This window comes from Acanthochromis polyacanthus, chromosome 8, assembly GCF_021347895.1.
Source record: "Acanthochromis polyacanthus isolate Apoly-LR-REF ecotype Palm Island chromosome 8, KAUST_Apoly_ChrSc, whole genome shotgun sequence".
In the NCBI taxonomy this organism is placed as follows: domain Eukaryota; kingdom Metazoa; phylum Chordata; class Actinopteri; family Pomacentridae; genus Acanthochromis; species Acanthochromis polyacanthus.
Window position 1 is genome coordinate 5,104,406 of NC_067120.1, and position 27,536 is coordinate 5,131,941.

The 27,536-nt window shown below is 40.4% G+C and overlaps 1 protein-coding gene across 2 annotated transcripts in view; it reads right to left on the reverse strand.

Moving 5' to 3' along the window:
* Positions 1–27,536, reverse strand: part of furinb (furin (paired basic amino acid cleaving enzyme) b) — an 85,377-nt gene that overhangs the window by 17,723 nt on the left and 40,118 nt on the right. For both annotated transcript variants that reach the window (XM_022198186.2, XM_022198188.2), the window contains exons 4-7: positions 19,953–20,048; positions 18,234–18,362; positions 16,620–16,696; positions 2,356–2,444 (exon numbers count right to left, since the gene is read on the reverse strand). In XM_022198186.2, coding sequence (XP_022053878.1) covers positions 2,356–2,444; positions 16,620–16,696; positions 18,234–18,362; positions 19,953–20,048 — 391 coding nt within the window. The remainder of the gene's footprint in view (positions 1–2,355; positions 2,445–16,619; positions 16,697–18,233; positions 18,363–19,952; positions 20,049–27,536) is intronic.

Genomic DNA, 27,536 nt, shown 5'->3' on the forward strand with positions numbered 1-27,536 from the left:
GTGCATGAATTTTAGCATCAGATGGGTGAAGAAATGAAAAAACCCTAGGGACAAAAAACAACAGCAAGAGATAGTAAAAAGAGAAAAATTATCATAAAAAGACAGAGAAATGAGTTGGAACACAAATTCTCATTTCATCTGCATCCACAAAAAGGAAAACAAAAACGCAACAAAACAGCAAACAGGAGAAACAAAAGACCTCACAGGAGAAACCAAAGACTTCACAGAATTCCAGTTTTAATGAGGAAGCACACAAGGCTTCCCCCACAGATGCTGCTCTGACAGATACCACACTATTTAACCATCGCATAAACATAAACCCAGCTGGTTGTTAAATCAAAATTTCTGACCCCGCTGACCATACAGAGAGGACGAGTAGACGAGTCTAACAGACTGCAGACGAGAGAAAGAAATGAGCTGTGAGTTTACAGAGGCTTCAACAGACCGGTGTGTCCACAGGGCAGCACCGAATGTCACCTTTCATCATACCTGAACATAACCCTGTCTGAGCCTTTGAAGTGAGCAGCCTCAGATCACTCCTCTGAACGTTAATGGCTGGAGAGAGGCGTGAAATGAACCACCCTCAAATAGGGCCCATTACTGGTAGAGGACCCCCAGACTTCAGTACCAACACTATGACTGGCGACGTCCACATTAAGACTTAAATAATCCATTCCAGACAACCTTCTTGGCCCTGCAGGCACAAACAGATGCCAGTGGGGATGTGGCCAAAGCAGTAATTACTCTGATGGCGTAACACAAGTTTGAATACTGAGTAGCTTGAAACAAACTTAACTGGGGTAAACATGCGACATAAAGCACGACGTTTGCTCTGTGATCGTTATGCGAGGGCTGCACTGCATCGGTAATGATAATTACCGTCGTAACAATTCTCATCAACGTCCTGTGGCTCGACGATTCCTTATTAAGGACGCTGCTGGGCGAGCTCCCTGCAGCTTCACAAAGTCAGAGATAGCAGGTAGGGATGCAGCCGCGAGAGGAAAAACTGTTACAGTAGGTGGAGAGGAAACACAGAGGAAACCCAGAGTGTGCCAAGTGGGGTCAATTACAGTTTTTAAACACTTACCACTAATCACTACTCTGGAAGGATATGTGCATTTTTGCATCTGCACAAACACGACAGCTTCTGCTCCCACGTGCATACCACGAGCGTTTGGGAGCAAATCACAGCTGTTTATAAACAATCCGCTGACCCTGTGACGTGAACAGATTCACAGTGGAGCAATTTAGGAGAACAGGGCCAATGCGCGCTTCTGTCAGGAGATGAATGGTAATGAAGACAGAGAAGGAGAGTTATGAGTAACATCTGTGAACGGGACTGCTCAGGGCCCCACAGGCTCCGCTGAGTCTTGTTGGCTGCCGTCATGGCATTGACAGATCGTTTGATGACAAAAGTTACTAAAAGCCACCTTGGAATACTTCATCAAGTGCAAAAAAAAAAGGAAACAAAACAGAGGAGACAAAAAAAATCCTTTCAGACTTGATTTGTTCCATTTGTCACTAGTTTAATTTAACGGGACTGCGCTACATATCATCTTACTCAACGCACATCTGCACATGCTGACAGTTTTATTACTGTTTAAACAGGAGTCTGCCCAAACAATCCTATTTTGAACAAATTTTGAGGGGGATGATATACACGGTAATATGAACAGATATACCCTGGATTGTGCATTCAGTTTTCTTGGCAGCAATGTGCAGGTAATACTAAAAAAGGACACTTTAAAAATTGAACTTGCTTCTTATCTAATTGGAGAAAGAAAGACCAGAGCTTCAGGCTACCAGCCAAAGAAAGGCAGGTGGGAAAGTGAAGCTTACAGGAATGAATAACTTCAGTTCACGCTGTCGCACATAAATTTAGATAAAACTCACAAACAAACAAAGTAATTTTGGTCATACTTTTCTTTTATGGGAACACAGCTGTCTTAATAAAACCATAATCTACTCATGTCCAGACTAAAAAACTGCAGCCAGTGATCAAAAGCTGCTCTTCTCGGTGCACAGAACTACTGATTGCATGCTACGGCCCATCTCTGCAGTGCACTCTCACCGGCACATCTGAACAATACAGAGTCAATCAGTCAGTAAATGACAGCCAATGGTCCGGAAAAAAACCTTATGGATATCGAATTTTAAACCTATCACTGGGCCTCTAACAGACAGCTTCTGCAAAACAGACTCAAGTTCTAAAAGGATCCTAGATGGGAGAAACTTACTTAGAATTTTACTTTGCATTTCATTTTGAATTCAATTATATTCATCTCATTTATAATTAATAAGATAAGAATTAAATGTTGTGCCCAATTAAAAATATCAATGATACGCTCCACTCACCTCCAATTTTAGCATTGTAAGCCACACCGACGCCGCACACGTCGTTGTTGGCTGCAGCTGCAACTTCTCCTGCACATCGAGTTCCATGTCTGGGAAGAGAAACATGAGAATAAGTGAAGAACATTAACAACAAACAAGTACAGTCAGTAAAAAAAAGGGCATTTTTTTAAGTCCCTAAACCGCGCAGGGCTTTTTGGAATACTGGAGCTGAAGTGTTGCTAAAAAGAAAGTCAAAAGATAAACCCATCGGCCTTTTTGTAACGGCATAGGACTTGTTTTACAGCTGGAACAAAAGGTGTAGAAAAGCTTCAGATTGCATTCCCTGTTAAAGGGCTGCTCATTTAGACACTCCTACAATTTAAGAACAAGACAGAAAGCTACAACCTTTGTGGAGAACATAATGTGCAATTAGGAGCATCGAGGACAAACGAAATTTCTCTCTGACGCAGCACAATAAGCATCAACACATAAAAATCTTGCTGCTTTTGTACTTGTGGTCTGTTAAATTTAGAGGTCGCAGAGGAGCTGCAAGCACCATAATTACCTCAATCATACATACAAAGGAACAATCACCACATGGAGCATTAGTGTGTGTGTGGAGATAAAAGTGAAATTGCCACTTGATAAGTAAAATGATGACAACAATGTTTGACTTCTCTATTATTTCCTTCAGATCCTGTTCAATGATTAAAGGCATTGAAAACACATTTCTAAACAAGTTTGTCACTGAACAATGGAGAAACTAAACAGCACTACACTGTTTGTCAAATTTTTTGATTGCTTCATGAGAGATTTCCTTTATTTGTTTTCTTCCTTAGCTGCAGTTACAGCATTGTTGACGCATAAAGTTAGCTTTACAGTAGGAAATGATGATGCTATATAGTTCCAGCACTAATCAGACAGGAACTGAAACAGTGATGATAGAAGCAGGTTCACTCTCAGTAAATATTAACTTTGATTGTTGCTCATTGTGGCCTGGATTTCCATGTTTCAGAGAAATTCTTGAAAATTTTAAACCAAGTTTTAAAGGTGAAGTCAGCAATTCCGGAATACAAGTGTTGATACTGAGCTAGTTTGCACATTTAGATAGTTGGCATGTGGCAGATTTATCATGCTACCCCTATCTCCCCTCCGCTCCCTTTGCACAAGCTCGAATGTGTGCACAGGACATGCTTGAACAATGTTGTGTGGATCAGTACAAGCACTTTTGTCTGGTTCCTGTTTGCAAAGCCATGGCTGTGTGTGAACACGAGACAGGGAGGACATATTGGCTGAATTTGACAAAAAGCATATCGAATTAGAATCACTTACTCTTGCGTAAAATTTAACAGCCTTATACAATCATGGAAAAAATGATTAGACCACCCTTGTTTTCTTCCATTTTCTTGTTCATTAGTATTCAGTATTGTTTTGGGGCTTGTGGTTCTCCACTTTGTGTTTGATGATTTTCCACAGGTTTTTAATTGGATTAAATCTGGTGACTGAGTGGGACAAGGCATGGTTCCAAACTTCCCGAGGCAGGAAAGAGTTTTCGAGCTGACTGAAGAAGACTGTTTTCAAGAGCAGCCCTGTACATGACTTGCCTCATTCGCCCTTCACAAAATTGCATTCGCCCTGTTCCACCCAGACTGAAACAACCCCAGATAGTCACTTATCCACCCCCATGTTTTACTGTAGGGGCAGACAGTCTGGTTTGTAGCTTCTCCAGGCTTCCTCCTAACCAGTAAGTTGGCTGGAGTGGGTATCAACTGAAAATTGGATTCATCACTTTAGCTGAATCATCAACAGTTCAATCCTTGTGATTCCCAGCTAAGTGTAACCAGGTTTTCCTCTGCCTTTCATGGATGAAGGGCTTCTTCAGTGTCCTGTGTGACCTCAGACCAGCTTCAAGAAGTTGGTTTCCAACTGTCCTTGCCGAACAAGTCACATTTCTCCACAGTGCTCACTCATTTTTAGGATCCCTGAAGGTCTGATGACAATTCCTGACACAGGGACAGATGAGTGTACGTCATCTGGTCGGTAGAAAGACGTTTCCTGCAGTGGCCAGCTAGCAGTTTGGTAGAACCATGTTGAGCTTGTTTTTTCTTGGTGTAATGAACGGCTGTCTTGGAGATTCTCAGTTTTTTTGCTACCTGTCTCTCACTCATGCTGATTTCCAGCAGTGCCAAGATGGCTGCCTTTGTGGCTTCACGTAATTCTTTTCCTTTAGGCGTTATGTGGAAGCTGACAACTTCTGAGTTGTGCTACAGCTTGAATGTAAGCAGGAAACTACTCTAGACCTTTGCATGTGCAGTGCTGCTTATGACATGAAATGGCCTCTTACATACAATAAATTATAAAATAAATACAATTAAGCTTAAACATGTCAAATAGGACAAAGTATTATGTAATCAGCTGCATTTTTTGCTGTGTTCATTGTATTCTTCAGCTTTTACACATTTAGTGGTACCAGGCATTAAAATGAACAAGAAATTGAAGGAAACAAGGTTGGTCAGATCATTTTTTCCAATTCTGGATGTATTTCCATCAGCATGTACAAAATTCGAGAGCTGAGTGCTTGTGAGAAATGGCAAACCTACAATACTTGGATAAGCGCAAGTACTTCAAAGAGTTCCTTTTTTGGCTTTTGCTAAATTTCGGAAAAACTACTTGAGAAATCTTTTCTACTGTAGGGCAGGCTTCAGGGTTACAGGAGACAGGTTCTTCCAATCTAAAAAACGACTGAACTGAAACCTGAGGACAAATACAAAGACCTGTCTTAAATTAACTTTACCGTGAGCGTCCCAGGCCACCCAAATGAAATATGAGACGCTATTGACGCACATGTATTATTCAATGTGCGTCTCATTAATTCCTTCAACCGCTCTTGAGCTTCACAGATCAGACAGGTTCCCCCATAGAGCATTGTGGAGATGTCAAACACACCAACACTTCAGAAACACAAAAAACCCACTTTAACCTGCAAAAACACACTTTATCAAGATGTTTATCAGATACAGTCTTACAAAAGATAATCAAGCTCTCATTCAACTTTGCATGATTCAAGACAAGAAAAAGCGATCATTAGTGAAAAGGATTAAACTTGTTTCATTGACTTTTGGGGAAGAACCGGTGTGATCAGAATGCAAATGGAAAGGACACAATGAGCATTTGGCATTTAACACAGGTCATTAAGATTGTCTCCTGATTGCAGCACAGATATCTGATTAGGAAGCAGACGCTTTCACACCCGTCTCTGGGACGAGCGGCGTGAATGTTATCAGAACAAAGCTAATTACATCCACAGTGCTGTTTTAAAAGAGCCAAAAAACGACTTTCTTTTTGATCTCCCAGCATCACTGATGATGAGGCAGAGGACAGAGTCGTTTCACAGGGTCAGAGCATGGGTACACCCCCAGCTGGGATTCTGATTACACTTTGTAGCTCCGTGATATACGACCCACCCACTAATTCTCTGTTTTGTACATTTTACAACAGCTTAGCAGAGAATCTATCTCTTCATCCCTCATTCTTCTTCTACCCGTCTTTTCTTTGTTCCAAATTCACGATTGATACCACAGGAAAAAACGGTAGTTTGCAGCAAAAAAGAAAGAAAGAAAGAAAGAAAAACCACACACAAAAAGACAAAGCAACGTTTCAGTTAAATCTTGCTTCCTGACAATATCATTTATTTCATGACCCGGCCTGTCAACAACTACAAGCATTAAAGCGATTTTTAAACAAGCAATCAACTTGCCTGACAGGACTTATTTTTCACAGACAGATATGCCCTCACACAAGGACCTTGGCACATATGGCAGGCTGTAATATATCACGAACACAATTAAAATATTATCATTGCTATCAAGAGGTTAGGCTACATTGTTTTATTGCTAACTAGTTTCATATTGCATTAATAGCAGCAGTCTGCGGTGGCTTGACATCTCCCTCAAGAACAATATATGCACCCATGGGTTAAATTGGGATTTGTTAGATGGGGATGCCATTTCTTAGCAGTATTTCCAAGGGGACAGTTATGTCGCAGCAACATTTTTAATGTGGAAAATGTGGCTTCAAAGACCATAATATTCTACTGAGCATTATTGAAAAATTCCATTCACATAGACAGTTCATTTATCTGATAATTAAAGAAACATTTAGCATATAAAAAGGCTTGAGGCACAGCCCAGAGTCTCAGTTAATCAGACTCCAGATATGTTGCTTTATGTACAACAGGACATCTCTGTCTGCATGCGAAGTGGCGGGCAGCACCCATTGTTTAATCAGAGCACTAAAAAGAAACAGACCTGCCCACTCATTACATTTTAGCTCACAAGTGCATGTCTGACAAATGTCTGACTGGCCGGCTTCACAAGCTCGTCCACACAAATCAGTTATGGGCTGAAATCGTGCAGTGGGCGCTGAATATGACTGTCAGTCATTTTAAATAATAAAAAGTGTTGCTATTAGACTATTAGTCTTACTATGAGTCTACTTTTTTTTTTTTAAAACCACACCACAAAAATATGAGTGACAAGCCTTTATGTTGATGGTAGATGCCAGGGTCTAGTTCTCCTTAAAGACTGAAAAAGTTAGGCTTTGGTGCTGAACAGGATAAAACTGGCACAATTTAACGTATTGCATTTTAATATTTCAGTGTACTTCTTCAACTTATACAGATGAAATCTATATTTGAACACATACAAGACACTAAGTGCTTCTGCTGTAATTTAATGTGGCAGTGGGTCATTCCTACACATTATTTTCTGTTTAAATGTTGAAAGGATCTGGTGCAAGTTCCAATTTATGAGCAATATTTTGGGCAATGATACTTTAGAATGATAAATTTAACTTGCACTTGTTTGTTTTAGTCTAAAGCTGAGCTACATATTAAAGCAATTTACAATTTTTCTTATGCAGTGTTCCTAATGTCCTTGCAGCCTAATGCTACTGAGTAAACACAAAGAGCACGAATATCGAAAGGAAACATGCTGCTTCACCATCCTTTAATACACAGGCCAGAGAGCCTGCAAACATCCACAATGGCCAAAATCACACATAGTCAGCACCATGTTCAGCCAGATGGCTTGGCCCTGGAAACTACATGCTTGAACTGTGCAGATATTTCAACTGCACTGCAAAAAGCAATTTCATGTGTCCGTCATGACTGTCAGCGCCTTTCATTCAAAAACACACACAGCAAAATCTGTTTTGTTTTTCATGAAACAATAACACTTAGAATTTGAAGCTCTTGAACCACATTGATGCTGTGATTCAACTCAATCAAAAGGTGTGGTGTCTGAGAATTTCAAATGTGAGTCAATGGTAATCAGTACTTTTCACTGAAGTCTGCAGTGCCTTTCACTGAAAATATCAGCACATACGGTTATTGCTTCATCCCCGGCATCATAAAAAAGCCTTTGTACTCCAGACAGCACATATCCTCAGACCAAGGAGCCACAGATGTGATGCCAGGCAGGGGATTCAGCCAGGACAGGCAGAGTGCGCACAGAGCCAGAGGCCTGGGAAGACGAGATTCAGCAGTTCTGAACCCTATCTGCATGTTCACATGCATGTGTGCGTGTATGTGTGTGAGTAAGTGATTGACCTGGACTGAATTCAGCCACAACGGCCAGACAGATAATATATCCAGGAATTTCAGACGTGGCAGAGCAGGCAAAAGGGTTTACGATGAAGCCACAATTCTCTCTTTTAAATGTCCATGAAATTAAATGATTTCCAAAAACACTTTACTGAATGCCTCAATTCTACAGTCATTTAAAATAGATTTAAAAAGGTGTCAGAGAAGCAGCAAGTAGTCAGATCAGTCATAAGAGTAGCTGGTAAAAAATGAGAAAGCTGAATTTTGCATCAACAGACGTGACACAAGACAACGCTTTATAAACAGTTCTGCCTCATCTGGGAGGAAGGCAATCATGGTGAATAAATCATTAGCATGTGAACCGGCAGATGGCAAAAGGTACATACTTCATCCAGAATACTGACTGGGGAAAAGACCCAACAAAGCTTAAACAAAGCTGAGATAAAAGGCTGCTGAACTGGAGACACTCTGCTCACATAACCAATGTGACCTCCCTTATCTTATCAGAAGGAGCCAAAGGAACAGATTGAGGTAATGCTTTTATCTCCCCTCCTCAGGACAAGGCACAATAGTTGGTGAAGTCATCCCACGGCCGTTTACTGCAGGATGTAGACATGTCATACAAGCCAGGACTCTCTGGAAACAATGCTCTGTAGCCACAGATCAAACAAAGTCAATATATATAATAAGGACTGTACAGTCTATTGATAGTTGCTGACCCATTCAACATTTATACACTTACAGAACAAGACATAATCTTCCTGGAGATAGCACTTAAATCAGCCTAAATTTTGATGTGAAACAAGAACTTACATGTAACCTAGAATGTTTACTCTCAGAAGTACACCGACTAACTATTAGAATGATTAATAAATATGAAAAATTGGTCTTGACTAATGATGCAATCTGGTGTTAAGAGTAACTCTTTAAAATGCTTTTGGAGTTTTGTTTGTGATTTTTATCACATTTTGGGATGGGACAGAGGAAGAGATAAAACGCTTTAGATCGAAACCTAGAGATAGATACTAGCACTAGGATGTACATTCTGATTGTTAGGTCAGTGTTGAATTCTACTAGCTGTTATGACAGTAGCAGCACTAGAGAGATGTACAGTAATGTATTTCATCAGGATATATTGTCCTTTAACAATCTTCCCCATAGTAACTGTGTTTACATTCTGTTGTTTACTTTGTGATGGTGAGAGTGTTCACCTTGTCAGATAAACTCATTCTAAGGCTATGTCAAAGCAGCGCCAGTATTTACTCTCTTTCAGTCACCACAGAGACCTGGGACTGCAGTAAGCACAAGATTTTCTAAATGTGTTTCTGAAAAGGAGCAGATAGCTGAGTTTTATTTTCCATTCATCATTTTGTCTTTACTCTCGGCAATCTTGATTGGATTGAACAGTAGCAGGCCAGCTCTTTGCTGTTTCTGTGCAATATCTTTTCTGCTGCAGGAGCCCTAATGCATATCCAGGTTTATGAAGGGACTAGGTATGGCATTGCCTTAGCTTAGTTTGGTCCAGCATGTGTAACCTTGAATTTAAAACTGTTAAACACCCTATATTTTGCTTTTTGCTTTTTTCTTCTTCTTTCTTTTATTGTGTTAAATAGCTTTTTTGTGCTTGTAAAAGGTCTAAACACTCACAAAGCCCAAAGTACAAGGAAAGGGGAATCATCCTCTCCCACAAAAAATGCTGCTCTTGACCTGTCTGAAACACCTCGCTTTAAATCCAGGCTTTTTTCTGTCACTTATTTACATCACCATGCAATAAATCTGCATATGCCTGCCTGGCGGCTAGTTTGGCTAGTTTGCCCTCAATCACAGAATGCGGAGATTCTTTGCAATCTGTCATTACTTCCTCGCTAGAGCTGCTCTGGGTAGGGGTACATCCCTATACTTACAGATGTGGGGTTATAGTATGTAAGCAACGTTGGATTGCTTTCTTTGACCAGTCAGAGCAGGCTGGGCTTTTTAAGAGGGGGGCTTAAAAGAAACAGGGGCAAAAACAGACAGACGGTTAGAGAACGAGCTGCAGCTATGTCCATATGAGAATAATGAAGTGTTTTATTTTTTACATTTAAAGCGTGTAAACCTATTCTAACAGACCCCAAAAATTAAATTACGAACCTGGAAATTATTAGAACATGGACTCTTTAAGCTACTTTAATTTTAGCAGTTCTCTTTCAAACAGCACGAAAGGTCAGGGGACTAAAAAGAAACTAACTGAATAAAAAATAGTTAAAATCAAACAGCAGAATCCCCAATAACCTGACTTTTGGTCTTGAGCATGTGTGAAGTTCAGGGTTAAGTTTTCCAACCTTTAAAACCTCCCCCTGAGCCACACATATCATAGCAGTATTTACCAGGCTGACAAGCAGCACTGACCTTATTTTTTTACATCAGCAGCAAAGCTAAATGAGTGTACCCAAATGATCCACTACCAGTTCAAAGTCCTGTAGGTATTACTACTGGCAGCTGACCAAACCTTTCCATGCTGACGTGACATACTTTCTCTTACAGTACTTAGAGCAGAAAGGTGTCTATTCAAGCACTGAGAATTTACCATTCTAAATGGCAGACAAAAGTGACCACACATACACACTTGTGGAGCGTTTGTGATGCATTGTATAGGGTGTGTGTGTGTGTGTGTGTGTGTGTGTGTGTGTGTGTGTGTGTGTGTGTGTGTGTGTGTGTGTGTGTGTGTGTGTGTGTGTGTGTGTGTGTGTTAAAATATGCATCACCAAGTGTGACTAATGTCTAACCCATGCTTAGCTAAACTGTAGGATCTGTCTCTTGGCATTGCTCTGTTGGTTTATATCTGTTTTAGAGGAACTGAAAAGGGTCCGTTCACTGTAGCTGCCAAAAGGATTAGGCTATTTTCTGCTCTACTCAGCGCAGCTCATCTGTGGCCTCAGGCAGGTCTGTTCAAATGGCTACATTGGAGTGCGAAGTGGAGATATCTTCATTGTGCGGACGAACACAGAGGTTCAGTCTCCGGCATTATAAAAACGCCGAACCAATAACTTTGTTAAATATTTCAGATTTTAATGCGTTGGCTTTGAAAAAAACATACACCAAACCCTCGTCTTTTCTGCCTACTTACAGCGAGGCCTGGTATTTCGTCAATATGGGCAGAGGGCAGGGAAACGCTTTGAAAAGGTTGTCGGTCCATTATCAGGCAAGTATAGATAGACACAGTAACTAGCCATGACATTCATACCTATAGGCGATTTAGACTCTGCAATCCATCTGATTTGCATGTCTTTATGTGGGAGGAAACTCGTGTGGACCTCGGAGGGAACTCTACAAAGAAGAGGGCCAGAAATCTAAGTGTCTTTTTACTGTGAGGCAGCACAGTAACAGCTGTGCTTCTCTAAAAATAAAATTTACTATTAGCCTGCTTTATGGAGCACCGTGGCAGAAGAGGAAATACTCTCTTTTAATGAGACTGCTGTAGATAAAATGACCATTGGCCAATGATAAAGTAACTGAAAAGGACATAAATGGAAGCACAGCACAGCTTCTGCATCTAAACAAATCAGATAAAGTCATCCAAAGCAACAAAGCACATTTAAACATTTTAAATGCCTTCAAACTAATCAAAGTAACTTAGAAAGAAAAAACAAATAGCTCAACATCGAGTACTGCATTCAAACTGGACTGTCTCCGCACACTGCAGACACAACTGCTTTAACATCCCATTTATCAGTATCTAGTCGACGGAGCAGGGTAATATTGATCGACTCCAGGTGATCAGTAATGTCTATGCGGATGGGGTTTGGCTTAGGGCTGTCGCCTCCAATCACTGTGGGCTATGCTTTGCTGAAATATTTTGAAAACAACAGCTTTCAATCACACCGTCCTTCTCTTTGAACAAAAAATAATGGCAGCAAAGCAGACACAAAGCCAGAGGATTCGGGTTTAAGAGTGAGGTGCCTGCCAACATCCCCTCTGAAAAGTCTGCCTGGCTGTCTGGAAAATAAACAGGCTGTCCCCAGCAGAATAAACAAGGCATGGGGAGGCGGAATTACAGTATTCAGGCTAAACAAAGGGTGGCAGCTTTGTAAACAATAATTGATAAACACGGTGTAAATAGTGGAGAGCGTTTACTTGTAGTATCCGATGGCCTGAAAAAATAGAGGAAATATTTTTTGTGTGGAAGCTCCTTCCTCCTCTTATTATTTTTTTCTTGGCTTTCTTATTGTCAGATCTCCGTTCAGTCAGTAAAACAGTCAACGTAAGTGTCGGAGAAAACTTTTGTCACACTGTCAGGCGCTGGGCTCAGAATGACAAATGAAGTCTTATAATGGGCTCACGCAAGTTTCCTTTTAACTCTTTACTTCCCGGCTGCAAAGTTTACTTGTTCATCTACTTGGGAGAGTGCATCTTCACGTAATGGTGAATCAGACACACACCGACTGCGTTCAACATCATCTTCTGCTCCTTAAACCACGGAGGAAAAACCAGCTTTAACGTTAAAAAACATACACTTGACATAAGAGCATGAATTCCAACACTTGAGGAATGCCAATTCCACAAAATGTTGCTTTCTAAAATGTGTCAGCAGCGAAGTCAAAGCAGCGCAGCAGCAACCTGCTGTGTCAAACACTGTAACAGAGGTGCTAGAGCAGACAAAGCTCGAGGAAGCTGTCTTCTTTGATTTGTGCCCTCCTTCAGTCTGACTTGTCCCATGTCACTCCCTGGATGACACAGATTTATAACCTTCGTGCAGACTTAGGCATGCATATAGCGCAAGTACAGCAGGAATATGGATTTGCAGAGACTGGCCATTGTCAATTGCACACTAGAACATAGTTCATTTCAGGCTTTACCACGTGTCTGGCAGTATTTGGCCAAGGACATGGCGCCTGCATGTACTATGCAACTCCACTGCCATTTTCATTTTTACGAGTGTTGCTGTCGGAATTTAAATTAGATTGAGATTTATTTTTTTGCAAAATAAGTACACGACAACCTCCGGTGACACATCAAAAAATGTTTTTTGACATGTTGTGTTGACAGTGATGCACAGAAACATTTAACCTCCAGAGTTAGCAACCTGTCACCTTTTGATTATAGCAGCATGGTTGGAATAAGGATGAGGCAACACCATGAAGTGATATCTAATAAGCAGGAAGCCACAGGTTAAGCAAAAAAAAAAAAAAAACTTTTAAAGACCAAGTATAGTTGTGATAACCAACAGAGGCACCTACTTCTTTATCTCCTAATAACTGAAAGGCTTCCAACTAATGTAAGGGATGCCTGCCGAAGCTTAACTAACGGCAGATGAAATTAAGAATGAAATGAAATTCAAGTCAAGATGAGTATCTTCTGCAGCAACTGGTGCATTTGCCATTTTGCTGCTGGGTGACTTTGCTCTGCTGAAGAAGCACTTTCATGGTCAGAAAAACAAATAGCCATGTGCCACCAAGGACAAAGCAATTTACTGGGGCAAGAGAAGCGTGCAAACACTTTTCTTGGTCTTTTTCAATGCCATCCTCCACATTAAGAACTGCACCTCTATTCTCGAGCCCCGAATTTAAACAGTGTTAGCATTCAAGTGATGCTGAGTGGGTTTATAATGAAGGACAAAAGCCTGCGTGACACGCCAGTCATTTTCTAATAAAGGCTTTCGCTACACAGTCCTCTGTGCAGACATGTGGATCTCAATTAATGGACCTGTGTGAAAAGTTCCTTGCAGGAGCTAATAGCTCTCCACAGGAACGTTAGAGGGAGAGACAGTGTGTGTGTGTGTGTGTGTGTGTGCGCAGCTGAATACAACTAAAGAAGAGGGTAAAGAAACCAGGAAAAACCTAACTGTCTGGTTATACATGTGTGCTTTGAAAAACTTTTAGTGTGCACTTTTGTCTGTATTCATTTTGAAGATTAATACAGGCTATTATAATCAAACTGAAAGAAAAAATAATGATCACATCATTGTGCAAATTAAAATAAGTCAGCTGAGAATCTGCACAGTCGTGTGTAGTTTCGCTGGGTAATGAATATGAGCTGGTGTTAATATGGCTGACGTTACAGACACAGTGTGGCATGATAATGATCCTTTATCCTTCATTTCCACCTTGTCAAGACTCCAGCAGTAAAGGAAAAATAAATGTGACTCTAAAAATGTGACTGCTCTTAACTCAGTAAGTTGAGTGATTTATAGAGATACATTCAGCAGCAACATATATTATAATGTTTAGATCAGTGTTTAAATACTGTAGGCCCATCACATTTAAATCCACATGCTTCCCAAAGTCTAATTTGTGACTACAGGGTGTGTGAGAATTCATTATTACTGTTTCATTTATGCAAGATAATTTGAATCATGTTGTGATTGCATGATGTATCCAACACAAACAAATTATTCTGAGCAGGGCATAATAGCAAATACTAAAAATATTTTTTTAATTTTCATTTGTCAGAGTTTTGTCTGCCTTGGTGTATATATATATATATATATATATATATATATATATATATATATATATATATATATATATATATATATATATCTCAATCAGCAACAACATTAAAATCCCCTGCCTTATATTGTGTAGGTCCCCTTTCTGCTGCCAAAATGGCTCTCCAGCAGTGTGTGGCATGTTTCAAAGTAATATCCACATAAATGCCACACTTCCCAAGGTTCCCCAGCAGAGCATTGCATTGTAATGAGATGATCACTGCCAGTCATTTCTCCTGCCAGAGGTTTAAAATAATGTGCCCCATCGGTAAAAATGAACATTGATACAAAGGGATATCTGTAATGTTATTATCACAGTTTTTTATCCCATTAATGATATTGACCATACTGCACAGGCCTTTTATCACTGATTGAATTCTTAAAAAATAGCTCTGCTCTATTGGCAGCTTGTGGACAGGAGGTGAAATCAATACTGCTATCTTCTGTGCTAAGCTCAGCCTCATATATGTGTGTCACACTGGCATGCTGGGGGAAATATGGATGAAAGTAAAGAAAGATAGACAAACATTTTCATGATGAAGCACAAATGGATTACCTGCTTGACCAGACTTCAAACAGCCTTCAACTAAGCCGGCACTCCCTTCAACAATAACTGCCAACACAAGACAGAGTGTCTCTGTGGAGAAAGCCTGAGATGAAAATTCAAAAATCAGCCTTGCGTGTCATCAGTACAAATGAACTGGCCTTCATGACTCTGGAAAATGCCTGCTTCTGACTCTCCTTTGCTTTCCTGTTGTCCTATGAATATATTCATATAATCTCATTGTGACTGCGTGGGGAGCATTACTCACTGTCGACGTGTATTACGCTGAGGCAATTTACATAACTCATTGGATATGATTTGTCCACAGGTCACTCCAAACACAGAAGCTCCACACTTGAGACACGGAGACACACCCTTGCTTTTCATTTCATGCCGTAAATTGATCCAGTCTAAGATAATTGCTCTGGCAATTCCACTGACAAGGGCAGTGGAATGTGTGTAAGTGCAAACCTGTGCACGTTTTTTATTATATGTGCGTTTGTGTGTGTTCTGAAGTAATAGCACGGTGCTGTTGGGGCACTGAAGTGAAGCAGAGTCAAGGAGTAATCCCCTCCAGTAGTGCTTTGTTCCATCAGCAGGACGGAGTGGGATCTACTTTACTCTGACAGAAAGGGCCGGGGTCGCTCTGCTCGGCTGCTCGAGGTGTCGGCAAGGACAAGAAACAAGGTCTCTGCTGAAAAACTGCTGATGCTAGCCTCTTTCAAGATGAATAAATACTGTAGATGAATAGATCACATTTCAGATGAGAGCAGAAAAACAAACAACACTATCTGAACAACAGAAGTAGCTTACAGAGATGAACGCTGGGAAAGTTCAAATAGGAACAACTGTGTAGAGACGATTCTATTTTCATACAATAGCTTCTACAATCTCTTAAGAACTTGTTAAGCTTATTTAGCTTCTCCCTCTGACCAACTCCAAGCAGATGCTGTGCTTTGAAACTGAAATAAAGAAGAAAAACAAACAAACAACTACAAAAAGATGTAGTGGCAGGCGTCCTAGAAAAGAGAGATTTGAGACAAATCCTGCTGTGCATTTCAGAGGCGGGATGTAACTTCTCATCTGCTCCAGAGGGATTCGACTAAAGCAGAGGACCATAGCATTCGGAGAAAATGGGGAGAGGGGAGAGGATGAATGTTTCGGATTCACCCCTGCTACAGCTTTAGTGTTCCATCATTAAATTGGGCCAACCATGTTTTAATGTGATCCACCAAAGACTGGGAGCGAAGAACGTGAATCACTGGGGGCAAGTAAACAAGTATTGTATTAGCAACAAATAAGCGCCAGTGTGGCTGTGGGGCTGCACAGGCTGGACCTTGAAATGCTGCTACAGCAGCTTAGCTTGTGTACTGAAGCAAGAAAAAGGGAATATTCTTTCAAGACTTTGCAGAATAACTGCACCACTGCTTTCCAACTTTGTATAATTGGCTACTAAATGTAAATGTTTCAGTCAAAAGCACTGGGCCGAAAGCTGTATAGACTTGCGTTCTTACCAGAGCTACTCCCTGTCAACTAACACTTAAAGAAAGCTGGAGTTAAGTTAAAAAAAAGCCAGCCAAGAAAAGAAAGTACCCATTCCAAATCAATTCTCAGATTATAAATGTGCTTGGCCATGCGCACAATGAAATGAATCACGCCTGCTTCCAAATTACCTGTTCTCATTTCGCTGTGTGTATCTTGGCTGGGGGTCAGCATCTCCATCATTAACGTCGTAGCTGGCCTCTGGGTCCTAAGGGAGAGATGATAAAGGTTAGAACACCAGTCCAATCTATTTAAATTTCTCTTTAGGGGCTCAATTAAAGACTCCCTCTGGTGAAAATCAAGGTTTTTGCCATGTCAACATGTCTTTTATATGCTAGAGGACACGTCAGAAGTGCAAAAAGCAGTTGCTGCAATGACTGAGCACCTCCACCATGAAGCTTCAATGAACCACCTCAAAAATACAGATATACAGTTTTGGAGACCAACAGAACCAATCATGTCAACTTGCAGGCTTTCCGTATGATTGTTCTTTTTCAGAATCGGTTTTCAAATTAACATCCATCCATCCATCCATCCATCCATCCATCCATCCAGCTGACTTAGGGCGAAGGCAGGGGACACCCTGGGCAGGTCGCCAGTCTATCGCAGGGATACACATAGAGAAACAAACAAGAACACTCATACTCACACCTAAGGACAATTTAGAATCACCAATTAATCTCTGCATTTTTGACTGTGGGAGGAAGGTGGAGTACTCGGAGAAGATCCACACATGCACAGGAAGAACATGCAAACTCCATGCAGAAAGATCCCAGGCACAGGCCAGGACGTGAATCGGAGACTTTCAAGCTGCAAGGCAACAGTGATAACCACTAAATCACTGTGCAGGCCTTAAATTTATATGGCTGAATTACACCAATATCACAACTTGCCATTGTGCAGTTTAAAGTTGTTTTACAGTGTTTAAGCAGAGTCCTGGGTTAGCTAGTGAGCACAGAAAGAGGCAGGGATCTCCACACTAAAGGAAGCAATGGTGTTCAGCGGCATATGAGTATCTTGTCTCTACCTTTATTAACGCCCAGAGGGGAAATTCTGATTTTCGGGGGGGCAGCAAATGGTACGGCGTCCCTGGAGCAGGAAGGGTTAAGGGCGTTGCTCAAGGGCCCAACAGTGCTCACATCGTGGTTTGAACCTCAGGCCTTTGGATCAGTAGTCCAGAGCTTAACTCTTGCACCACCACTGCCCCCACGCTTAAGGCGAGAACAGATTATTTTCATGGCAACATTTTTTTTTCTAAATATGTAACCCTGACACCCCAGGATGAAGTTTGATTTTGCCGTAAATTCTCTCAGAAAATTCTGCAAGTGCAAAGCCTGTTTAAAAATTAGAAGATATTTTGCAATATACACAGAATTCACTATCTGGTTTGTATCTTGGGTTTGGGGTCAGTTTGTTTTTAATACGACAGAGAAAACAAAAGAAAGGAATAAAATAACATTGTTGTCCTTTGTTTTGTAAATGTCAGTCATGATTCTTACTGAAACAGATAAGGCACTTAAACGCTGGCACACTGCCAAGACGGGAAAAACTACATAAATGAAAAGCACAAATGCCAGTTATGCTTGATTGTAAGACTCTGACCCGCATCTTCTCAAGCACGAAATAAACAAAAGAAAAAATTCATTAAGTTAAGTGCAACACATTGATAATTATGAACCATTACAGCCAACAGCGCGACTCCAGCTATAATTGCACAAAGTAACGCTGTTCTGTTGCTGACTTACGTAATTGCTGATGAGGTCAGGATGGTCTTTCTCAATGCCATCATCCAGTATGGTCACCACTACACCTCTTCCTGTGTAGCCTTGAGCCCAGGCTGCTTTTGTATTCAGGTCTTGATGTGTTGGGGTAGACTGGAAGAGACACAAACCTTTTGTTCAGCTGTCAGTCTGTTGTGACTGACACTTCCCAGATAAAGCACAGGAAAAGGGTCTATCAGTGTGGGAACAGCTTTAATCATTTGTAAAGACTGCTCACCTGCTACAAAAAAAAACAGAGCCAAGTTAAAAAACACAGAGCAAAGCCTGATATGGAACTAAACACCAAAATATACAAAAGAGAAGACAGAGGGGGTTCATGAACATTTAAAATGCAATTTTAATGCATCACCCCGACGCTTGTTTCCTCAGGTTGAGCTACCCGGTGTGAGCATCCTGCTGCTGTTATTCTGTCAGGGAGAAAAGACAGGCAACCTGTTGCAGGTCAGAAATCTTGGTGAGAGCATTTGTCTCCTTCGCAGCAGAAATAACAATCTTTGCGCTTTTGGGAAGAGCGAGTATGGAGACGAATAGGACACACAGGGTTATAAAGTCTGATGTGGAAGAATGACAGAAAATTTGTCGCGCGAAAGGTATGAAGAGCAGCGAGTGGTGGAGGTGATAGAGATGTTTAATGACAAACACAGACAGATAGGGGAATAGAAAGACACCGCACACAGTCTCCCCACTCTTCTGGCTCCTGCTGATTTTTCTCCACAGGGCACACCTCCTGCAGGAGCACTTCTGCTGCTCAGGTAAGAAGCTTACATTTCTTGATATATAAATAAATATATATTAAGCTGGCATGTAAACCATTCAGTACAAATCTAAGGTAATTTTTTCTATAAACTGATGGGCACCTTGCACTTACACATAAAAAAATGTATAAGAAGTCTAAATATAATAAATTAGCTGAACAACCAAGATCAGCTCCGGCGGCATGTGCCTTCAGTTAAGTCAGCTTTGTTTGCTAGTTTACTTTAAAGTCACAGCTATGTAGAATACTTTAAATAGAAGAAAAAGGATTTAAGTCCTCAGACGATTAGAAGTCTAATGCTGAATGGCAGAGGTGCTTTCACAACTTCTATTCAGCCGTGATTTATGTCTGGGCTAGTCAATGTTGTCATTAATCCTTTGCAGTCACACAGGTTTTGTGCATGCAAAAAAAAGAAAAAAGGGGGAGATTAGGGCAAATTGAAGCATCTCTGAGAAAAGCTGTGAATAATGAAACAGACACGGTGCCAGGATCATTTGCTATCAATGTTTCACAGGTGATCCAGTTCGGTTGTGGATCTATTCTGACATGTAATTTTAAATTCAACCCAACCCCCCCGGAATGCACTGAATTATACGTTTGACTCAGAAAACCTTGTGTGGGCGGTTTAGATGAAGGAAATGAGGCTTAGACCATAAAAATAGCAATTCAATTTATGCTTATCTCACTGACCATAGGCAAATAAATATCTCCCTCTACTGCGATATTGAATGCACCTTTAAATCAGACATCCTTACTAGCTGCTTTTCTTTGTTGTTAATGCTACACAGAAATCACAGGGACACTACTGAAAATGACATCATCCGTGCTTTTTCGCGTGCTACTCCACATGTACCGCACATTTGACATTTTGAACGCAGCTGCTAAAGTGACAAACTAATTAGATATAATGACAAGAGATCATTACACACCAGATACCACTGCTTGGGAAAATCAGGGTCTGTCGGGTTGTCATAGACATCCCGCTTCTTCCTTTTTCTCACCACTTGCTGCTCCGCCCACAGGACCTGAAAGACACGCAAACACACAAACTCATGCATAAAGAGAGTAGTCACAGTTTACACAGTTATCCTCACGTGGTATTATGTCATTACTAATGTTCTATTTTCAGAAATTGTTGCAATGTCCCACAGACTGAAGACGCAGGAAAACACGGTCCCAGCTGTGTTCGAAAAGTAATAACCAGAAAGAGAAGCAGAGATGTGAAGAAAATCTAATTTATTTCATTGCTGAGATACAGAGGCAAAGTTGCTACAGTACAGTGTGCCTGAGTAGAGGCCTTTGAAGTCCTGAGGGCAGCTGGGATATGCATCGGCTTGGTAAAGTAGGATGACAAGCATTGCTAATATCACACATAGTTAATGTCATCTTATAGTTTTGCTTGTGAAAATGCAAAAATAATTGCACACATTCTTCCCAAAAGTCACACAACAGTAAATCATTTATTGTCCGTCCACCTTTATGCTTGCATCTGCACATTTTGGCAGGTATTTTAATTCATCCACATGACTGACAGTCGTAAAAATGCTTAGAGACATCTGCAGAGTTTTATACATTTCACTGTGTGCATATGTGCATTTCATATCCAAGCTGTGAGACACAATCAGATAAAAGCTGGCATTTTGCAAGTTTAATAAGCAATGCCTCCTCAAAACGGTGGTTAAAAATACCCCCAAAACAAACACCTGTCAGCTACTCATTAACATAGATAACATCTGGTTTGGTAGTTGTGAGGTTTTAAAGCGCATCCAGTTTTTAACTCATTGGCTGGCCGACCGCAGACAGAGAATGCTTGAGCAGGCCTTTCTAACAAATGCAGATTTACGGGGCTTCCTAAATGAGAAACAATTCTGTTGTGGTTTGATAATAGATCTTAGATAAACAATTAAGTTAAAGAGGTGTGTGATCCAAGAACAAGGATCAAACTGATCAGGAAACCACAGAGAAAGATGGATCTACTGTGAGGGAATTGTGGTATTGCTTTTGTTGCTGCACGTTGTTGTAATTACACAGAAAGCCTCTCAGCTTTTTCTTTTTTGTAACTTCAGGACAAATGCATTTAAAACTAGAAAAGAGGCTCCAACTCTAAACTGAGCTTGCTGAAAATTGGCTTGGTATATTTTACAGCTGCAATAATTAACTGATTTGTTGTCAGCTACTAAATTAACTGTCAACCATTTTGATTGATTAACTGGTTCAAGGAAAAAGTCAAAATCTTCCGGTTTCAACTTCTTGTTGCTGTTTTTTTCTCTATATTCAGTAAACTGAATAATTCTGGGTTGTGGGCAAAACAACACATTTGAGGACGTCATTTTGGGCTTTTGGAAATACTGAAACTTTTTTCACTGTTTTCAAACACTTCATAGAGCAAACAACTAATGAATCAAGAAAATAAACGATATTTTACTTGACTTTCAGAATAATTGTTAGTTGCAGGCCCAGTAGGTTTTGCGTAATCCAACTGAGAGACAAACAAACGGCAACGAAAACACAGACTGCTTGGCTGAGGGAATAATATTCAAAAACAAACTTGGACTGAAATGATGCTGTAGTACAACGGAGTCGCATACAGTACCTGGAGTCAGCTTATAGCAAGGACACTTATCTTCTACATCAGTCTATGCAAACACTGCTGTACACTATTACTGTCAATGATAAATGCATCTTTTGCTGAATCACTGTCAAAAGTGACAGAGTTTATACTGGTTCTATTTCTGTGCGAACAACATTCAAGTGAAGCGATGTCTAAACTGGTGGATTCCCTCAGAGAGCCCAGCAGCTGTCAAAGTACAACTTGTTATTTAAGTATTTTTGTTGATTTCAGAAGTTTTTATCTTTTACCAATTTCCTTTCTGCTGCCAGTGCCGTTTCCAGCGGTGAGGCTTGCTTGATTTTGTGATTGCATGCCTCTACAGAGCGCACGGTGTGAATGAGAATGTGTTCAGTACAGCTGTGTGGCTCCAAACGCAGCTGAAAACTTTGCCTTAGAGAAGGAGACCATTAACCTTATTGAAATGACCCTGGACTAATTAACATGTATCTCCTTTCATTACATTGTAACTGTACATGACTGACCTCATCGCACTGCTGCCCACTGCCCACCACATCAGTAGGAGGGGGAAATTACAACCAATGCATGAACCAATTTGATAATCCTGATACACTCATCTACCAAGGGAAGTATAGCATTTCATCTCTGTGGTTAATTATACTAAATGATTCAACATTATCACATTCGACTTACAGTTTACTCATCTTGAGAAAATTGACAAAATTATGGAGTGTTTTGTGCAACATTTCAGCAAGATCATCTACTCTAAATGACTAAATAAAAAATAGTACAATGCATTTTCTTCAGAAGACCGAGTCATCTGCAGTAATTAGAACATAGAGAAACAAGCAGCACCCTGAGGTCTGGGACAAGGACAAAGACTAGACATACAGCAGCACAAAGAAGCAATCATGAAGCAGGAGAGAGGGCTCCACATGGACAAGGACTGCAATCTACTTGCGCAATAAACTATTTGTTCCATCTCTAGCACAGTGTCCTGAGGGCTTTCTTGTCTGATGACGAAGGAGGAGCCATGCTGGTTTTGTCTGAAACAGAGAGAGACTAGTGCAAAGTCACCCAGTACTTTGATAAATAAATCTGTATTTCCACAGTTTCTAGAGAAAGAAGGTACGTAAAGGGCTGAGTTCAGTGTCTCCATTACTCTTCTTATTAACACATCTAGTGAAAAGGACAGCACCGACCATGTAACGGATCAACCAACAAATGAGGCTGGGTATTATGGACAATAACATGATCTTTATAACATTGATTGATATTGATAACTGTCACAGTGTACACTTAATACCAATCATTAGGAAGGACACAAGTGTCACATGACCTGAAGGATACACACAGTATGCTTTGGTGATTAACACTGACTGTAAAACACAACTGTTTATTCTGGATAAAGTTATATTCAGCTCATTCAATCATTTATTTTTGAGTTCTTGACTTGATTCCCACTGCAGTTGTCTGTAGCATGACGCAGGAAATAATGATGTTCTGTGAAACAAACTGGCTATCGCACAGCGGTACTGGAAAATGGATTTATTTTTATAAGCCACATAATAATACTAAAGAAAATTACGTACATTTCAAAAAGTGGCTTACAAAGACAGAAAAACAGCTCCAAGTCTGTTTCTCATCCCAGCCTCAGTAACATCTGAAAAAGGCTGCAAACAATTAAATGCAGCAGTATTGGTTGAACATCTGAAACATGAAGAGGTGAACAATTATATGCTGAGTCACAGCAGTACGTTGGTGGGAAACCACCTGTGGTGCCGCAAGATTGGTAGGTCGGAGAGAAACAGCATGCAGCATAATGTCTGTGACCTCCTTTAAAGCACTCCTGGTGACTATTACACAAGATGTATGCCTGGTTAATTTATATAAGATCTATTGTATCATTCTGTTTCATATATTCCACTATTACCTTTGTGACTTTTTGATTAGATGACCATAGTGTTCTGTTACTGATCAGAAGGATTAGCTATGATAATAAGAATGTTATCTAATATAGTACCATTAAGAACAGCGTTCCCAAAGCACTTTTTGACAGTTAAACATGTAACACAGACAATCAAACAAGTTACAGGAGACAAGTCAGAGCACTCAATTAAAATAAATAGTAAAAATGATAATAAATTAAATGAAAAATTAGCTAGATTAGCAATCATAACAAACAAAGGAACTACGCATTTAAAAAAATTAAAGAATAAGATTGAGGGTTAAAGTTAGAAGTTAAAAATCAAAAAGTCAGAGAATTAAGAATTTAGAGACGACATCACACCAAAGAACCGGGCAGCTAAAAGTAAAATAAAACAATCGTGAACATCTAAAATAAACAGGACATAATATAAAATAGAACACGAAAATGAAGTAAAGCTAAAAGTAAACTTCACATAAAAGCAAGTCTGTAAGAGTGGGTTTTAAAAAGTGATTTAAAAGAAGTTATTGACTCTGCAAGCCTTATCGCCTCAGGCAGGTCGTTCCAAAGTCGAGGTCCTGATGGAGAAAGCTTGGTCACCCTTAGATTTAAGCCTCGACTTTGGAACGGCCACAAGGGATCCATCTGAGGATCTAAGGCTGTGAGCAGGCTCATACGGGGTCAACAGATCATAAATGTAGCTTGTGGCAAGACTCTGGCGAGCTTTAAAAGTGATCAGTAAAATCTTAAACTCAACTCTAAAATGAACAGGGAGCCAGTGGAGGGAAGCCAGGATGGATGTGATGTGATGTGATATGTTAAAACTGGTAAGAAGCCTAGCTGCTGTGTTTTGAACAAGTTGGATGTGACAGGGCAGCTTCACGGGAGTGCCAGAAAGGAGGGAGTTGCAATAATGAAGGTGGGAGAAGATGAATGTATGGACAAGCTTTTTCAGGTCTGGGTATGTGAGCATCGACTTAATCCTGAAAATTGTCCTTATTTGGAGGAAGCAAGACTGGATAATTTTTTCGATGCAGTGAGGGAAACTGAGGTCTGGTCAAATAAAACGCAGAGGTTTCTGGCAACAAGCTTTATGTTGGTGGATAATGGTCCAAGGCTGTTGGCGGTGAGACTGCTGTGTACATTTGGAGGGTAAAAAAGTAATACTTCAGATTTAGATCTGTTTAATTGAAGAATGTTCTGATGTCACTGAGAGAGTTAAAAACAGCAGTCGGCCTTCTGGATCAGCACGTCTCATGATGTCTAGGATAACCATAGCCAAATTTTAAGAATCGTTTTCATACAAGCTTCCCTTCTACAATTAGATGCTTTAAAAGCAAGTACGCAAACAAAACAAAAGACAAGAGTAGCTTATCTATTCCATTCAAACACACTTTCTTCCTTTACACTGCAAATAAATACAGACAAAATTTAATTGATATTTGCACATTTATTACACTACTTAAACTTATATATATTTGTAGTGAAATTTGTACACTGATGTGACAGTTTGATTTCCACCAAAAGGTGACCTACAAGCATCAGGAGACACCTGCCACTGTAAGATGGTGTCTGTCAGTGGAATACAAGTGACATATGCCACTAGACGGAGAATACATTTTTTTTTTACCTTGATTTCACTGTTTTTGGCTTCGTATGTACTTGGATTTTCGGACGGTGGAAAAATGAGGTTTCTTGCCCACACAGAGGTCCACAGTTTGCCTGGATATTTAACATTACACTGCATTGCATTACATATGATGTGTGACCTCTCTTTGTTATAGCGACCTCTTCTCGGACTTCTATCTGATTCTCCACACATCCACCAGTGGGTGTTTTTTTAATTTCTTTTGGTCCTACACTTGTATGGTACGTAACCATGTAGTGGTAGGATAATAGGGTGAATGTGCAGATTTGACCTAAATAGAGCAGACACATTTATTTTAAACTTACGCACAAATTTGTCAGTAAAACCCCAAAACCCATGGCAAGTTTGAAAGGCATGTCATCTTGAAAAAAAATCTCTCATATGACAATATTTATCAGACCTAGGAAAGTGTAAAAACATAAGGAAACTTGAAACACTCAGTTTTCTGACGGTCCTCGAACCAGTCGTCTGTGATGTACTGCACTGTCAGAGACTTAACCAAATCTAAGCTTAAAATGGTGATATTTCATCAGAATCACTCTTTCCCATGTCTCAGTTAAACTGTCAGGTTTCCTTTATGGTTGCACTGTTTCCACACTGCTGCATGACTTTTTATTGCAGTTAAAACTTATCCCACAGAGCGTAACAGTGTAATGGGAGCAGAAAACATCCAGAAACCGCTCAGGGTTCATTGGGTTAATTGAGGGGATTTCTTTCTGGGAATTATCAAGTGTGTTTTTATCACCCAGCTCTACTAACAAGGACTGGATGTATATCTGAAGCTTTATACATTATATTGATTCCCCCGGGCCATCTAGCTCTATTGTTGCCCAAAAACCTTTAGTCTCACTGTATACGAGCCAGACATCAGGGTGAAAATACGTTAACCTTAAAACCAAGGAGTCCCATCCAAGAAGTCAGGGCCTCCCCAAAGGGTTGCAAGATAATACTGAGGTTTATTCATGAGATGATGAATAGAAATAGGATATTCTGTTACACTTGAGATTTTTTTTTTTCTTGTGAATTACTGGACAATTCCCTTTTTTCAAATAAGGAAGGTATCATTTCCAATGCTGAAAAGAGTCTGCCATGGTCCCCAACAAATACATTACATCCTCCTGTGACTCATATTTAAACATTTATGTCAGTAGGAACCAGTGAACCAGTGGGCTTGGGGCTGAGTGCCACAGACAAGCTTGGCAAGTCAGAAAGTATTGAGACACAAACTAAAGCATTATTGGTTATGGTCTCTCCATGGGATTTGTTGAAAATAACAAATGTGGGATACTGCCAGTCATATCCAGGATGGCCTCATGCAGGACCTAACAGCAAGAGACAAACTTCTAGAGAAAGGAAAGAGGAGGGAGAGACAGATAGAGTAGCGAAAAGTCCCCCTAAAACACGGCGTGCAGTAAGCTGTCTTACACTGCGGTTTATACAAAACCAACAGCAGCCACCCCAAAATAAATCGATTCTTTCCTCTCATAGAGACGATGGGAGGTGTGCAGAGGAGATGACAAACAACCCTAGCAAGCATAATGGCAAAAGCTTATGCAGCTGCCAATGTCATCTTGCTACTGTGTTATTATTCAAAGGGGATGGAGATAAGTGGCATGCTAGCACCATGGAGCAGAGAAAAAAGACAATGGAGGTAATGTGAGATACAGCTGCTGGATTACAGACAGGAAGCATTGTAACAAGCTCAAAGCTCGGTGTTGACTAATCTAAATCCAACTATTATATTTTCATTGCCTTTTAAATCTGTTTTCTTTGAACCGGATGAAGCATAACCTTTTTTTCCTTTCTTTTCCACGGATCAGAAGGTCTCACAGACCCATATGAATATACAAATGCACTTAAATAAACACACATAAACACAATCCCACTCACTTATGCTGAGGTGTTTTTTGGCAGTGGACATGCTTTGCCTGAGGTTTCCTCTGTTTGCAGTTGTGTGGGTGGGTAGGTAACCTAGGGACAAACTGTTGTTCCTCAGCCAGAAACCTGACGCCCTGAATAGCTTGGGGTTCAAGTGCTGTGTTAACTTGAACTAGTGACCTTCCGACTGTGATGAACCTGTAAGATGGAACCTCTTTGTCAGTAATGTCTTGATGTTAAATACAGCGTTATATCCATGGCTCTGCTAAGGCTCCTGTTTGAACTCAAGGTGCTTCTCTCTCATTTGGTGTTACTAAATGACATATACACAACACACAGCAAACCTCAGTGTCCAGCCTGCATATTCATTTTGGTTTTGTGGCCAGTCACTTAATAGAAACACATCAACGTTAACTGGCTGTTTCTCGTTTGTGTCGTAATTTTTGCTTGGCAATTCTGCAATTTGTCCCTCACCTGCCTAAAATCCAGCC